We start from the raw sequence: 16,242 nt of genomic DNA on the forward strand, positions 1-16,242 counted from the left end.
AACAGGGGCTCAAGTTACCCCCTCTCGTCACTCAGCTCCCCATCTGTGAGTGGGTGTGTTTAGGGGTGAACAGGGAAAGTGCCCATGGGTGTCCAGGGTCCTCTGGCTGCAACAAGTGTGGACACACATATGTGCCCTCTCAGCACACGTCCCTGTGCATGTGTCTGTACTTGTAATTTGCTCTGATGCTCTAGGAAATAAGAACACCTGTATGCACCCAGAATGTACAAGACATGACCTAAACTTTAGAATGAAAGAGCAGCCAGGTGTGGTGGCTCATGCCTATCATCCCAGCATTTTGGAAGGCTGAGGCAGGAGAATAGCTTGAGCCCAGGAGTTCGAGACCAGCTTGTGTAAGATAATGAGACTTCATCTCTACTTAATATTTTTTTAAAAATTAGCTTGGCATGATGTCATGCACCTGTAGTCTCAGGTACTCGGGGGGCTGAGGTGGGGGGATCTCTTGAGTGCAGGAGGTCAAGCTTGCAGTGAGCCATGATGGCACCGCTCTCTCTAGCCTGGACAACAGAGTGAGACCTAGTCTCTAAAATAATAAAGAAATCTAAAACAAGATAAAGGAGGCACAGACTCAAATAACTGCAGGGGTCAAGTAGAAACTGAAAATGAGGGAGGTGCGTTGAGCTCAGGCATGATTGCTCCAGCCCAAACATTGTGCAGGCTGAACAAAACTCATCAGTCTGTCCCTGTATTTTATTTATTTATTTATTTATTTATTTATTTATTTATTTATTTATTTGAAGCAGAGTCTCGCTCTGTCACCCAGGTTGGAGTGCAGTGGTGCGATCTCTGCTCACTACAACCTCGCCTCCTGGGCATAAGTGATTCTCATGCATCTGCCTAGGTTGGAATTCTGGCTCCCTCAATTTATTGGCTGTGTGACCTTGGGCAAGTAACCTCTCTGTGTCTCAGTCTTCCTCTTGTCGTGAGGATTAAATGAACTCATTCACATAGAGTGCTTAGCACAATGCCTGGTACATACCAAACATGCAATAACTGTTAATAGTTACTTAGTAGTCACAGCTCAGAAACCAGGATTGGCACGACCTTTGGTGAGAAACCAGGATTGCTCACTGGGATGATAATTCCCATCTCCAGGACACATGGAGTCCTAGAACCTGTATGGCTTTGACTAAGTGATAGGACTTCTCTGAGACTCAGTCACTTGTCAGTTAAATGGGTATAGGATTATTCATAAGGGTTTCAAGCTCATGGGGTTATTGTAAATGAGGTAACTCTTGTAAAGTGTCTGGCACTTAGTAACTGCTAAAGAAACATAGCTATAATGGTCATGGGGAGGATAGAACTTTGTGTATGCAAAGTGTGCATAGTGCTGAATAGGGCAGGGGTCGGGTGGAACACACAAAAAATTTGGTGAGTGTGCTTCCCTGTAATTGAGAACACTGGCCAACTTTGTGAATAATGGGGGTACCTCTGTGCACCTTTGCTTGTGTGTGTGAATGTATGGGGGTAGGGGGCCGCGCATGGGACAATCGAGAGGTAAGGCAAGATAAAGCCCTCTCTGGCTTTCTTGAGAAGCCTTAGGGTTTTCACAGTCTGAGTCCATGTTAACACGCCTCCCACACCCGCCAGGACCCTTGCCCTGCCTGCGTTTGACCTAGGCGCCCCCACCCGGCGCTGTGCCCTTCGGCGAGTTCGGTTCTGCCTGGCACAGTGTGTGTGCGCGCATGTTTGTGGAATGAGCAAGTCGAGATGCTGCTGACCTTCCAGAGAGGCCCCGCGGGAGGAGGTGAGGGTGGGAGGAGGCTGCGCTGGGCTGCCAAAAAGTGGCCTGAGCTAGAGGCCATTGCACCCCTTTCTGTGCCTCAGTTTCCTCATGTGCCTAGGGCTCAGGAGGCAGATGCAGGGTGGGGGTCCGTGGCTCTCGGCGTCAGGAGGTGACCGGTGGTCGTGTAGGGAGGCAAGTGAGGGCCTCCCCGGGGGAAGTAGGGGGACAGGACAAGGAAGGGGCCCCAGGTGGGGTGCAGGCTGGCGAGGGAGGGGCGGACTCCAGCGCCGCCGCCGCCGCTGCTGCCGCCGCCGTCGCCGCCTTACCCCCACCCGGCTCCCGAGGCCCCAGGCTCCTTCCGCCACCCGCGCCGGCTCCCGCCCGCTCCCCAGCTCGCCCCCGGCCCCGCCTCCGACTCCGCCCCGCCCCCGCCCGTCCCCTCCTCGCCCGGCCGCCGGCCCGGCCCCCTCCCCCGCCATGAAGAAGCTGTGGGTGAAGAAGCGTTTCCAGGTGAGGGCTCCGGGGGCGGGCGGCGCCGGGAGGGGGCAGGGAGGCCTGGGCGCCCCGGAGGGAGGGCGGGTCACCGCAGCTGGGCCCGGTAGAGGGGGCGCTGGATCGGCGCCTGCCCCACCCGAGCCCCGCCGAGGGCGGCGGGCCGGGCGCGATTTAGGGGAGCCCAGGTCTGTGTCCTGAGCGCGCAGGCCCCTCCCCGCGCTGAAGGGCAGACCCCCCGCTCCCCGATCGCCCTCAATCCCCGCGACCACCGGGGAAGGCCCCCGCTGCAGCGTTCGGCGTGGAGCGCCCACTTGCTTCTTTGCCACATCTTCTCTCTCCTCTGTCCAACCTCAACCCCGGGCCCCGGCCCCCCGCCCGGCCTGCCCCAGCCCCCCACTCTGGAGCTTTCCATTTTCCGGAGCTCCTGAAAGCAACGCACACGGATTCGCGCTGAGCTCAATACATTCCCCAAGCCCTGTCCTGTCCTCCGCGCACCTGGGCCTCCTGCATTCGTGAGGCTCTGGCCCTCTGCCCCCATCATCCCTCCCCCACCCCCTTGACACCTACCCAGGTATCTGTCCTCCCCCCAGCTGGAATCTGTGCCCTCGTTCCTCCATCTCCCAGTCACTCAAGCACCCCGCCCCCCGCATCCACATCTTCTCCTCCTCACTGAGCCTGACTACCTCGTCTTCTATCCTCTTTCTCTCGGGCTGTTGCCCTGGTCCCAGGCTGTGAGCCTCTGTCCAGTGGGATGTTCCAGCTTCCACTTGCAGCCTGCCGTTCTCTCCTTCCTCCCCCGTTCCTCCCAAGAGCCCAGCTGGGTACCCTGGAAGAAGGCAGGGGAGCCATTCCCTACAGGGGAAGCTGGTCACTCTGGGTCTCTGCCCACCTCCCCTCTCACACACACACTGGCCAAGGAATGAGTTTCTGCTTGATGTTGCAGGTCTGGATGGGAGGCACAGGGACCTTAGGAACAAGCCTCCCCCTCAACTACTCATTCTGGCTTTTCTCTTTCAGAAAACCGGCCATTCCCGCCGGGCCTTTGGCCGACTCACCCATGGTGCGTGGACCGTGGGCGTCCTTGCTCTAGCCCAAGCCTACTCCTCCTCTGGGTCCCTGTCCCTCTGTGAGGCATCGAGGCCCTGAAGACAGCCCATGAGATGTGGGACCCTCCCACACACCCCCACACTTATCTACCACCCACCTGACCAGGCCCCCTGTGCCCTACAGCTGAGAGAGGACCCAGCAGAAGGGAGGGCGGCTCACTAGCACACCCCTGCATGGACTGGGTGCCCTGTTCTCCATGTGAGGCCTAATGGGAAGGAGTTCATTGCCATGCTTTGGCAACCAGTACGTGGCTCCTGCTTGTCATGGCAGCCAGAGGGAAACTGAGGCACAGAACCTGCTAGAATCTGGGAAAGTTGAAAATACTCCCAGGAACCTTTTCTCCTAACCTAACCACTGGGCATCTTTGAGGACGATTCAACAGTAGAAGAGAGGGACCTTGAGGAAGGTGCCTGTCACATCATGATGCAGACAGATAAGGGGTTGGTTTGCAAGGAGGGGTCAAAGCACAATGCAAATATTTTAATAGAGAGTGGGTCTGACTCCTAATGGGAGGCCCAGGTCTGCGGCTGGCCTGGACACAAGCTGGTGTGTGTGTGTGTGTGTGTGTGTGGCCAGTGGCAGCACCAGTAAGTGCCAAGGATACCAGAACCACTGGGGCAGCTGGAATAACAAGCCCAAGTATGGGGGTCCCCAGTGCTGGGCACATCCCAGGTATCTCCCTCCCCACCCATTGCCACAGGGCACCTCTGGGGACTGGGTACCTCACGCCCCTTCTGTCCTGACTGCCCTCCATGCCCTGCCCCACAAACGCTCTGATAACAGTCTGTCCCTGTCTCTCTCCCGCTGCTCCTATGGAAGCGAAGTTTTCCGCTCCTGCAGAAAGCAAAGTTACGGTAGGAAACTGGCTCCTGCTCTAGCCCCCCGTGTTCCCCGCTTTCCCACCTGGCCCCGCCTCTCCTCACCCTGCCTCAGCTGCACCTGATGCCTTCCAGCTGGTTTGGGGTAGAGGACAGGCTGGCCCCGTGGTTGGTCGAGTGCCCTGGCAGTACGACTCTGAGGTGACTCCTCTTTGTTCCTGGGGTACTGGAACCCAGACTTTAGAGCCTTGGAACCTAGGACCTGATGATTTTGGGGCTGCACAGGGGCTTAAGCTTTCACTGACAAGGGGAGGAGGGAGAAGGGAGGAGGCCCTGATAATCCATTAAGATATTGGCAGGCGGGGAGGGGGTGGCAGTTTGGAGGGCCCTACGGAGGTAAACGTGAGTAACCAGGGGCCCAGAGATGGAGCCAGGGCACTGGCATGGGAGGGGTTATCCTGAGCAGCCCAGGCTGGGCAGGGGATGTGGGGAGCAAAAGAGAGGAAGTGCTGGAAGCCCTGCCAGTGATAAGATGGAGCCTGCTGTTGGCAGGGAGGCAGAAGGCAATAGGGAAGAGTTGGAGGCAGAGGGAGGAGGGCCCTGCCCACACAGACCCCTTCTTCTCCAGACTCAGAGACGGCTGAGGATGACATCAGCGATGTGCAGGGGACCCAGCGCCTGGAGCTTCGGGATGACGGGGCCTTCAGCACCCCCACGGGTGAGCTCCTGGGGTGTACAAAGAGCAGGCAGGCGGGTTTCCCACAAGGGGTGCCTCAGTCTCACGGTGCTCCTTTCTCTAGGGGGCTCTGACACCCTGGTGGGCACCTCCCTGGACACACCCCCGACCTCCGTGACAGGCACCTCGGAGGAGCAAGTGAGCTGGTGGGGCAGCGGGCAGACGGTCCTGGAGCAGGAAGCGGGCAGTGGGGGTGGCACCCGCCGCCTCCCGGGCAGCCCAAGGCAAGCACAGGCAACCGGGGCCGGGCCACGGCACCTGGGGGTGGAGCCGCTGGTGCGGGCATCTCGAGCTAATCTGGTGGGCGCAAGCTGGGGGTCAGAGGATAGCCTTTCCGTGGCCAGTGACCTGTACGGCAGCGCATTCAGCCTGTACAGAGGACGGGCGCTCTCTATCCACGTGTAAGTAACGGCCTTACCTGGGCCCGAACTGCCCCATCTCACCACGCTGTCCTGCGCTGCCCTCACTGCTCAGTCAGCCTCCACCCATCGCCCTGCCCCATCCATCTCTCTGTGCACTTCTTCACCCCCTGCTGCCACTCCATCTTCCCACACTGCTCCCTCCTCCTCCTGAGCCATCACCGCCCACATCCCCCTGCTCCCACCTGTCCTGGCTCACCATGCCATCTCCATGGTCTCCTGGACCCTGCTGTCCCTTCCTTGTCTCCTCCAAGATCTCCAGTTTCTCAGGGGCCCTCTTCTGCCTCACCCATTCAGGCTCCAGTTGTCCCCAGGATCCCTCCCCCCACCCGGGGGCCCCCTCCGTGCCTGCTGTCTCAGCAGCTGCTGCCTTTTCATCTCTCTGCACATTCCTGTTCCCATGTGGGCCTTTTTCTGGGAGGAACAGAACCTTTCCACACGGCAGCTCCCGGGAGAGCAGGAGAGAGCAGGGGAACAAGCCAGCGAGCAGGAGAGAGAAGAGAGTGAGGTGGCCAGGGGCAGATGGGGCAAGGGGCCTGTGAAAGCAGGAGGCCATGGGCTGGGGGCGGCAGGTGGCTGGGAAAGGGCGGGGCTGGAAATGGGGCCAGGCCAGAGGGAGAGGGTGGGAGTGATGGTGGCAGGGGGCTTGCAATGATTTCTCTCATGGGAAACCCCTAAGTCCCCGAGGGTGGGGTTCAAGGTTGTCCCAGGAGGGGGTGTGAGGAGCGGAGGTGTTGGAGGCACTGGAGCCATTTTTGGAGATTTGGGGCTCGCGGATACAGGAGGGAGTGCTATAGTGGAAGAGGGGAGTGGCTGAGGATAGAGGTACTGGGGGCATTTGGGGAGCTGAGGGGGGCCTGGTTTGTGATGGGTATGGGTGTGGGGGCAGCTACCACCGTGCAGGAGAAAGAAGGGGCCTGGCTGGGGAGGCTGCTTTGAGGGTGGTTAGAGTAGGGCTAGCGGTGGGCAGGGGAGAGGGCCAGGGCTGGGCCACGGCCAGAGGGAGGCTCCCTTGGCTTATCTTCTTGGCCTTACCCGGTGTTTCTGTGCCCTGGACTTGCCTTTCCCTCCCTGCCTTTCTTTACCAGGCCCCAGCCGGAGCCTGGAGTTGCTATGGCAACTTCGGAGGAACCCATTTCCTTAGTGATGTCTATGGTACAGAGACTGGCCTGGAGCTCAGAGCTGCCGGCAAGAGGCCTCCTCTGCTGTCCTCAATTTCTCTCCAGGCCTCACCCACTTCCCAGAGGCCCTTCCCTGGGGACTCTGCGGCCCTTCCCCCAGAGAAGACACTTCCTCCCTGCAGGTGGCTGGCTGGGGTTTCTGTCTCTCAGGCCACTCTGCATTGCCACCGCCCCTTTTAGCCCCAGTCAGAGGCGGGTCTGTCGTGTGGGTGGCTGACTCAGGTAGGCTAAAACATCCTTAACTCGGGACCCCTAGAACTGCTCGTGGCTGGCACCCTACTACTTGTCCTCCCTTCTGTGCCCGTGGAAACCCAGACACTTTGGAGGGAATAAGGGCTCAGGATTCTGACTGCCTGGGTTTCAATCCTAGCACCAATCATTTCCCAGCTGTGTCACCTTGGTAAGGCACTTAACCTTTTTTATGCCTCAGTTTCTTCATCTGTAAATGGGGGTGATCACAGTTCTTACCTCACAGGGCTGTTGTGAGTATTAAATGACTCAATGCATTTTAAGCACTTGGTACAAGCCTGGCACTCAGGAAATATTCAATGAGCCATTTTACATATTTTTATTAAGCTCTCTCTGATGTGTCAGGTATGATAATACATCTAATTCCTTTTTTTTTTTTTGCTAATCTTTATGTGTGATGTGCCCCCTCACCCGCACGCCCCACCCCCTGCAAGCGTCCAGATGGGGAAAACTAAAACCCAGCTCTTGGGCACAAAAGCTCTGTTAAGTGAAAGGGATACTCTGGGGTGACCGGCTCCTTCCCTCCTCCTTCCCTCCTCCTTTTCTCCCACACTCCCTATTCAGGCTCACTTAGTAGCTATTTCTGAGCTGAGTTATTTCAGAGCATACCCCTGTGGGGGGCCTTCTGTGCTTCTCAGGGGGGATTTCCAAGGACTCAAGATAGCTTTCCCAGGGGAAGTGCAAGTCAAAGGCCTATCGGGGGCAGACTGAACAAGGGGAGTAGGAGCCTGGGCATCCCGTTGCCACCTGCTGTGTCCCATCAGTGCTCATGGTGGCGGCAAGTATAGGCTCAGGTCTACACAGCAGCTAGGGAATCCTAGGGATGGGGCACTGCCCCCCAAAGGCTCCTGCCTGGTCCAGGAGGCTGTTGCTTGGCTTCCAGGGACCACTAGGAAGGGGTGTGCCCTACTGATGATGGGCAGGGGTGTGGGGGCCAGCTGGGGGCTGGAATGAGTGGGTGGCTGCATTCCTGAGAGCGCCCCTCCCCACCCCACCCTCTTGTCTTCCCTCCCCACTTCATCCTTTGGGTCCTAAGCCTCATTCTTTTCTCTCCCTCATGCTCAGTTCTGTTTCCGCTGTTTCTCGGCTTCCAGCGCTGGGGGGAGGAGGCTGGCCCGAGTCCTGGGGCTGAGTCTGTACCAAGACCCAGCCATTAGCCCAATCTTGTGGTTCCAGAGCCGCCGGCCTCTCCCCAGCACCCGCTCTGGCTGTGCGCTCCTCGTGGGGGTGGGGGGTGGGGGGCAGGAGGATCTGGCCCATGTCACCCCCAAGCCTGCCCAGCATGCCCACCACCCAATTCCTGTCACAAGCTAAGGGTCTAGGAGAGGAGGCCCCCTGAGTCTTCTACCCTTCTCCATCTTGGTTCTGCAGCAGCGTCCCTCAGAGCGGGTTGCGCAGGGAGGAGCCCGACCTTCAGCCTCAGCTAGCCAGCGAAGCCCCACGCCGCCCTGCCCAGCCGCCTCCCTCCAAATCCGCGCTGCTCCCCCCACCGTCCCCTCGGGTCGGGAAGCGGTCCCCGCCGGGACCCCCGGCCCAGCCCGCGGCCACCCCCACGTCGCCCCACCGTCGCACTCAGGAGCCTGTGCTGCCCGAGGACACCACCACCGAAGAGAAGCGAGGCAAAAAGTCCAAGTCGTCCGGGCCCTCCCTGGCGGGCACCGCGGAATCCCGACCCCAGACGCCACTGAGCGAGGCCTCAGGCCGCCTGTCGGCTTTGGGCCGCTCGCCTAGGCTGGTGCGCGCCGGCTCCCGCATCCTGGACAAGCTGCAGTTCTTCGAGGAGCGACGGCGCAGCCTGGAGCGCAGCGACTCGCCGCCGGCGCCCCTGCGGCCCTGGGTGCCCCTGCGCAAGGCCCGCTCTCTGGAGCAGCCCAAGTCGGAGCGCGGCGCACCGTGGGGCACCCCCGGCGCCTCGCAGGAAGAACTGCGAGCGCCAGGCAGCGTGGCCGAGCGGCGCCGCCTGTTCCAGCAGAAAGCGGCCTCGCTGGACGAGCGCACGCGTCAGCGCAGCCCGGCCTCCGACCTCGAGCTGCGCTTCGCCCAGGAGCTGGGCCGCATCCGCCACTCCACGTCGCGGGAGGAGCTGGTGCGCTCGCACGAGTCCCTGCGCGCCACGCTGCAGCGCGCCCCATCCCCTCGAGAGCCCGGCGAGCCCCCGCTCTTCTCTCGGCCCTCCACCCCGAAGACATCGCGGGCCCAGAGCCCCGCCGCCGCCCAGCCGCCCCCTCCGAGCAGCGCGGGGAAGCCGGGGGACGAGCCTGGGAGGCCTAGGAGCCGCGGGCCGGCGGGCAGGACAGAGCCGGGGGAAGGCCCGCAGCAGGAGGTTAGGCGTCGGGACCAATTCCCGCTGACCCGGAGCAGAGCCATCCAGGAGTGCAGGAGCCCTGTGCCGCCCCCCGCCGCCGATCCCCCAGAGGCCAGGACGAAAGCACCCCCTGGTCGGAAGCGGGAGCCCCCGGCGCAGGCCGTGCGCTTCCTGCCCTGGGCCACGCCGGGCCTGGAGGGCGCTGCTGTACCCCAGACCTTGGAGAAGAACAGGGCGGGGCCCGAGGCAGAGAAGAGGCTGCGCAGAGGGCCGGAGGAGGACGGTCCCTGGGGGCCCTGGGACCGCCGAGGGGCCCGCAGCCAGGGCAAAGGTCGTCGGGCCCGGCCCACCTCCCCTGAGCTCGGTAAGGCCTCAGGAAGGGCTGACAAGGTGCCTGGACCCCGGTCGGGGGGGGCGTTTGTGGAGAGCGAGACTGCTCAGCAGGAGCGGGGGGGTCGGGGATTTCACCTGGGGCTGCTAGCCACCTGCAAGGGTGGGTTTGCCAGAGAAGGCACAGACACAGGCTCGACTTTGAGTGAAGAATTGTGAAAGTCCTTGTGCTAGGACTGCCACTGGTGAGGCGGAGCGTGAGTGTTGTGATGGAGGCTAGGTGAGGCTGAGATGTGAGCTAAGACTGGTGCCCAGATGTCCGCCATAGCTCCCCTGGGTCCAGTGGCCTGCTAGGCTGTTGGATCAAGAGCCACTACTGGGGGGGTGCACTGGTGGGAACCTAAGGACCCCCCTCCATACCCCCAATCCCTCTGTTGGGGAGAGATGGTAGATGGTCTGAAATAATTTGCAAATCCCTGTTACAGACACGCTTTGTGCTAGATAACTTTTTACTCTGCCTCTCCCACCTGGGCACCATCCCCTGACCCATGTGTGGCCACCCAGCCTCCCCTTCTAGCCTCCTCACCCCAGGCTTACACCCCGCATGGCTGAGCTGACTGTGGTCCCTACACAATGCCTGCCTGTGTGTTGTCTCCCAACCTTCCCATGGATGATGACCAACATCACCAGCAGGAGAACGGCTCTGCACCCCACCCCTCATCTTACACATCAACTCGAGGCCCACTCCTGGAGAGAGGCAGAGGAAGGCGTCCTTGACCCACTTCCACTGCTCCTCCAGAATAGAAGCCTCTACCTGCTGCTCCTGGGAGACCCTGCCAGGATCTCTTTCATTGCACTTACTACACTGTATTTTTCTTCATCAAAATTATTTTGCATTTAAGTATTACCACCTTAGAATCTTTAGAGATAATTAGGCCCCTGTCCATCATCCTCCTGGCCACCATTATTGCAAACACACAACTATGTGCCAGCATTGTGTTAACTAGGCCCTTACAGATGTTATTTCATTTCAGCCTGTATGTCAGTTTCAGAGGGTCTTTTCTCCTCCATCTTACAGATAACAAAACTGAGGCTCAGAGAGGCTAATTTGCCCAACGTTTTGTAGCTAGGAAACAGCAGAATTGAGATTTTCACCGCTTTTTTGGCTACATACATTGTCCTTTATCTAGCTGATGGAATTTCAGAGTTGGAGAATGCCCAGAGAGACCCATGATAGTGGAGTTTGTCATCTCTCTGTATGTGTGAGCTTCCTGTAAGCAGGGACCACTGGTCCTTCCTCTAGTGTTCTTGGTACCTATACAGTTCTCAGTATGCTGGGAGTACAGGGTCACTATTTGGTGAACGGATGAAATCAAATCTGATCTTCGTAGGCCTCTCAGACTGCCTACCCTTCACTCTTTTGAACCTGATGGCTTCACACATTTGACAATTCATCTCGTGTTGCCCTGTGACACTGCTGTTATTGCTTAAGTGTTGGGTTGCTTTTAGCTTGTCCTTTGTTTGAAAGCTTGTGCCCCTCCAAGTGCCTTGCACAGGGCCTGGTACGCCATACATGATGGCTGATATATTAAAGACATACACAGTGCGGTCCTGTCTTTCTCCGGAAGCCAACGCTCTAATTGTGGATGAAGTTGAGGAACAGCTACACTAACATGGAGCCAAGGCTGCCCTGACCTCTTTTGAGAATGCTCCTTCTGACTTCCTTTGTTCCCTAAGTACATGCAGGAGGCAGACCCTCTTCTCCCCAACTCTCTGCTTTCTAGAAGCCCCTCTGACTGGGTTTGGCTTTCTAGGATGCAGGCCACCAGGACTCTCTCTTCCGCTGTCATCCCTGCAGGGATCATGGCCCCTTACCCCGTTATTCCTGTGTCCGGCAGAGTCTTCGGATGACTCCTACGTGTCTGCTGGAGAAGAGCCCCTAGAGGCCCCCGTGTTTGAGATTCCCCTGCAGAATGTGGTGGTGGCACCAGGGGCAGACGTGCTGCTCAAGTGTATCGTCACTGCCAACCCCCCGCCCCAAGGTGAGCTCCAGCACTGGGCCAAGGTGAGGTCGAGGTTGGGAGGGGGTGTGTGAGAAGGGAAGGGGAGGTTCCCCCGGACTCCTCCAAGGGAGGGATGGGAAGGAGGGGAATTATCCCCTCCATGGGGGCTGCCCTGACTTTGTGTGTTTAGGGACATTTCTCAGGACCCCCGAGAGAGGAGAGGGCAACCTGAGCTTCCCGAAATGAGGGCAGACTCTTCCGGATTCCCTGGGGTGCTGAGAGGAGAGGTTTGGGCTCCTGTGTGGTGTGTGGGGTAGGAATGAGAGATTCTCAGTGGGCGCCTGTGGGCTGTGGCGAGCCGGGTCCCTGTACCTCCCCACAGTGTCCTGGCACAAGGATGGGTCAGCGCTGCGCAGTGAGGGCCGCCTCCTCATCCGGGCCGAGGGTGAGCGGCACACCCTGCTGCTCAGGGAGGCCAGGGCAGCGGATGCCGGGAGCTATATGGCCACCGCCACCAACGAGCTGGGCCAGGCCACCTGTGCCGCCTCACTGACCGTGAGACCCGGTAGGGAGCCCATCAACCCTGGGGCTGGGTGGGGGCAAGCTGTGACTCTTCCCTGGCCCAGGCCCCAGTCCCCCTCCCTCCCCACTCTCAGCCTTGAGCTTGGGCACCCCGCCAGCATATGCAGTCCATGCAGTCCCTTCTGGGTGTCGGCAGCTCTGGTGAAAGCATTTTAAATGGCCCTGGCCTCAGGGCAGGGGCCAAATCCCCAAGGCGCACACAAGGTTGGCCAATTCATGAAGTCGGTGAAATTTGTGTTTAGCCGTCCTCTAAATGCCATCCTCCCATGGCATTTCCCTGAACAGGGTCCTATGGGGAAAGCAAATTGTCCTTGAGTTTCTGAGAAAAAGAATCTCTCCGCTCACAGGGCTTAAGCGCCACCACAAGCCTTCTGAAGTCATTTCCCCTGTAAGACAGTCCCCCCTCCCAGTAAAAAGAGATGCTTTCAAGTGCCACAAGCCACTTCCCCCCTACTTTTCTTGAACCCAAAGTCGTAAACAGGGTACAGCCAAGAGCACTTCTCGGGCTGGCAGTGCCGAGGCCGCCTTGTTTTCTATTTTTGTGAAAGCCCTTACTTGGTGTCAGACTACTTTCTTTGGGATTCAGCCCAGTTTCTTTCTGGTTCAGCTGGATCAGTGTCGGTGTACATGGCCAGTTCAGCTCATTCAGCTTGCTGGGCCGGACAATGCACTGACCCCGGGCCTGGGGTTCGGGGAGGTGAGGATGGTCAGGGGGCATTACAGAAGGAAAACACACTCAGCCCTCAAGGGGGTTCCCATTGGGTGACTATACCTGGATCAGAGGACCGAGGTTGGGGGACAGTGTGGAGCAGATGAATCTAGTGCCGAGGACATCCGAGTAGTTGCTTAGTGTTCTGGGATGCCTGCGCTGAGAGACGTTGGCGCCCTGAAGGAGGCTGGGATTTAGACCAGCACGGGGAAGGCGGGACATGCCAAGAGGGGGAACAGCACATGGTGTTCTGTCCCTTTCTTCCACGAAGTGCTGCAGGAGACAAGATGGCAGAGCCTGTGTGCCCATCCCAGGGCCTCAGCACCTGAGCAGTGAGGGAGTTCTTGATGCATCTGATCACAGTCTCGTGCGCCAGTAGAGCCTTTGGTTGCACGGTCTGGCTTATGCCACTGCAGGTCTTCATCCTCCTTAGCTGCATATCCCTCCCAGGGGCCCATTTTCCAGCCTTTCTCCTCCTCCTACCCCTCCTGCCCCGCTGAATCATGCCTGTCCCTCCACCACATGCTTCTGTCCTTCCATCACCTCCGGGATCTGGCTTTTGACTCAGCTCCCGGCTCCCCTGAGGGGGCCCAGGCCTGGCTCCAGGACTCCAGTCAATACCTGGCTTGGGCTGAAATTTGGCGAGGGGTGGGATGGAGGGTGCCCCGATACTGGCTCAGGGCCATTTGGGAGCCTTTTATGGTTGGAAAGGCAGCTTGGGGCGAGGCAGTTGTCAGCCCTTGACTGAGAGTTCTGTATTTGCGGCATAGAACCTCCTGAGCTTCAGTTTCCTCATTTGTAAACCGGAGATAATGACACCGTCCTCACGGATGAAAGCGAATGTGTGAACGAGCTTTACGAACTGTAAAGCTGTAGACAAATGTTAGTTGTTAGCGTTATTAACGCGTGGTGTTGTGTACAAGAGCTCAGGTTTCTACGAGGATCTGGGAAGTGCCTTATCCTTCTCTGTCCCTTTCTTCAGCCCATCTGTGCCTTAGGGACTCCACCTCTCCCCTTGGAAAGCCCATATCCTGCAGACCCTCTGTATTTCCCAGCCCCTGTGTCCTCAGCTCATCACAGCATCTCTGCACCTCTGCCCTGGGGAGCCAGAAAGGCTTCATTGCATTAGTCTGTTGCATCAGGCATTGCAGCAAGACAGCCACCTCCTTAAGTCAGGCTGGCTCAGGGGCCCCAGGGCCTGGGGGGCAGGCATGTGGGTCCAGACTTGGCTCTGGCTGTTGTGGAGCAAGCTGACTTTCTTACCCTACAAGGCACTGTTTAGTCCAGAGTGGCTGGATGGGCGCCAGTGGACTTGAGAGCAGCAAAAGTGGGTGGAACCTGGGGATGGCACAGACATCTGACAAGCGGTGGTCCCAGGCCTCGAGTCTGCAGGCAGTGAGGGGTGGGGCCAGGGGAGGGAGTCCAGCAGTTTGCCCGTGGGCCTGGTGGGGAGCAGGTAGAGGGAGGCAGTGGGCAGTGTATTGTGGGAAGAGGCCTGCGTGCAGCCACCGCCCTCTCTTGCTCCTCCCCCTCCCCCTCCCCCTCTTGCTCTTCACCCTCCCCCTGCCCGGTGCTGTGGTAACCAGGGCTGGCTGCCCAGTCCCCTCTTGGGGTCCACCCCAACAGGGCCTGTTTTTGAGGGCCCACAGATCTCAATTCCTGGTTGGGAGCCATGGTAACCAGGGAAGGGATAACTAGAGAATGCGGCCCCATGGACCGTGGTTTAGGGGCAGGGTCTGTGCGGGCAGGAGCTGGTCCTCACCACCTCCCCTGGTCCCTCCCACCCTTTCCACCCCACTGAATCATTCTGTTGAGACCACAGCCATTCTCCCAAAGCGGATGTGTGGATGGGGGTGGGTGGCTTGGGAGTGTGAGAAGTGTGCTTAACCAAAGCAAAGCATTCCCCACCACTGCCCACATCCATCACACAAGTATTTATTGAGTGGCAACCAGGTGCCAAGTGCTACAGCTCTCTGAGCAGTTTCTTCTGTTTGGAGAGTGTCATAGACTTTCCCAAGCCCTTTCACATCTCTTCCCTGGTGATAACATTGTGCCATACATATCCCTTGGAGGGACGTGTGGCAGGTGGGGACATTCCCATTTTATGGATGAGAAGACAAAAATGAGGATAGAAAAGTGAGGTAGAGCTAGCACCAGGCCAGCAGCCTTTATTTAGCACTTGCAATCTGCCTAGGGATGTTATCAGCAACAAGTGATTTAGGGTGATGGAAATAACTGCCCATGAAGCAAATAAACTTAGTGTGGGGTGCAAATAAAAGTACATGACCAGGCCAGGCGCAGTGGATCACACCTGTAATCCCAGCACTTTGGGAGGCTGAGGCGGGTGGATCACCTGAGGTCAGGAGTTTGAGACCAGCCTGGCCAACATGGTGAAACCTTGTCTCTACTGAAAATACAAAAATTAGCCAGGCATGGTGGCATACGCCTATAATCCCAGCTGCTCTGGGGGCTGAAACAGGAGAATCACTGGAACCCAGGAGGCGGAGGTTGCAGTAAGCCGAGATCGTGCCACTGCACTCCAGCCTGGGTGATAAAGTGAGACTCTGTCTCAAAAAAATAATAAATAAATAGATAGATAAATAAATAAAAAATACATGACCAGTTAGCACTTATTGTGTGCTTCATATATACCAGGCCCTGTGTTGATTGGATTATTTTGTTTATTCCAGCCTTATGAGGTAGGTTCTATTATTATGCCTATGTTATGGACGAGGAAACTGAGACTTGGAAAACTTTAGCAAACTGCTCTCTGGACACAGTGGCTGACACCTGTAATCCCAGCAGTTTTGTCTGGAGCAGCATTGATCAATAGACATTTCTGTGATGATGGAGATGCTCTCTATGTGTGTGTCCAGTATGGTAGCCCTAGCCACATGTGGTTAGTGAGCACTTGAAATGCAGCTGCGGTGACTGAGGAACTGCATTTTAAATTTAATTTCTTTTTAATAACTGCGTTTAAATAGTCTCAGGTGGCTAGTGGCTGCCTTCTTGGGATGGTCAGCTCTAGGAGCTTAGGGCCAGGTGGAGGCTGGAGCTATGATTTGAAGCCCTGTCTCGGTCTCTCAAGCCTACACTCCTAACCATGACACTATCCCACCCCCCTTTCCTGTTGCTCTGAAGAAGTTTGAGGTTGAGGTGGAACTGAGCTCATGAGCTCACTGGGAGGGCACTGGTGATGCCCTCTGTGGGTGGGTCAGACTGGGGGCTTTCTCTCCTTCCTCTGTTGACTTCCCACCTCCAGCACAGCTGTGGTCCTTCTGTTTCCTTGCATGCCTGATGTGAGCACACCCAGCTTCCCCACCGTGTGCCCCGAGAGGAGGCCCTCTGGGTGCTGGGCAGGAGGAAATGGGAGTGTGGGAGGCCCCATGGGCCTGGGCCTCATTCTGCCCACCTCCAGTCCTTCCCTCAACTACAGGTCTCCTGTATTTGAGCCCAAGATTCTTGCATTTTCCAGCCAAGACCTTGGCCTCTTCATTGTACCTTAGCTGGTCATGGTTTTCTTGGCTGTAAAGTGAGGATCTTCATACCAGCCAGGCTACC

The 16,242-nt window shown here is 57.9% G+C and overlaps 1 protein-coding gene across 6 annotated transcripts in view; it reads left to right on the forward strand.

The window, feature by feature from the left end:
• SPEG (striated muscle enriched protein kinase) overlaps positions 1–16,242 on the forward strand; it is a 58,964-nt gene that overhangs the window by 4,845 nt on the left and 37,877 nt on the right. For 2 of the 6 annotated variants that reach the window (XM_054478653.2, XM_054478660.2), the window contains exons 1-8: positions 2,197–2,257; positions 3,260–3,302; positions 4,174–4,203; positions 4,796–4,885; positions 4,968–5,304; positions 8,124–9,421; positions 11,286–11,429; positions 11,773–11,955. In XM_054478653.2, coding sequence (XP_054334628.1) covers positions 2,225–2,257; positions 3,260–3,302; positions 4,174–4,203; positions 4,796–4,885; positions 4,968–5,304; positions 8,124–9,421; positions 11,286–11,429; positions 11,773–11,955 — 2,158 coding nt within the window. In that variant the 5' untranslated portion in view covers positions 2,197–2,224. The other 4 variants (XM_054478652.2, XM_054478654.2, XM_054478657.2 and 1 more) reach the window with 4 other exon arrangements.

This window comes from Pongo pygmaeus, chromosome 11 (genome assembly GCF_028885625.2).
Source record: "Pongo pygmaeus isolate AG05252 chromosome 11, NHGRI_mPonPyg2-v2.0_pri, whole genome shotgun sequence".
Lineage (NCBI taxonomy): Eukaryota > Metazoa > Chordata > Mammalia > Primates > Hominidae > Pongo > Pongo pygmaeus.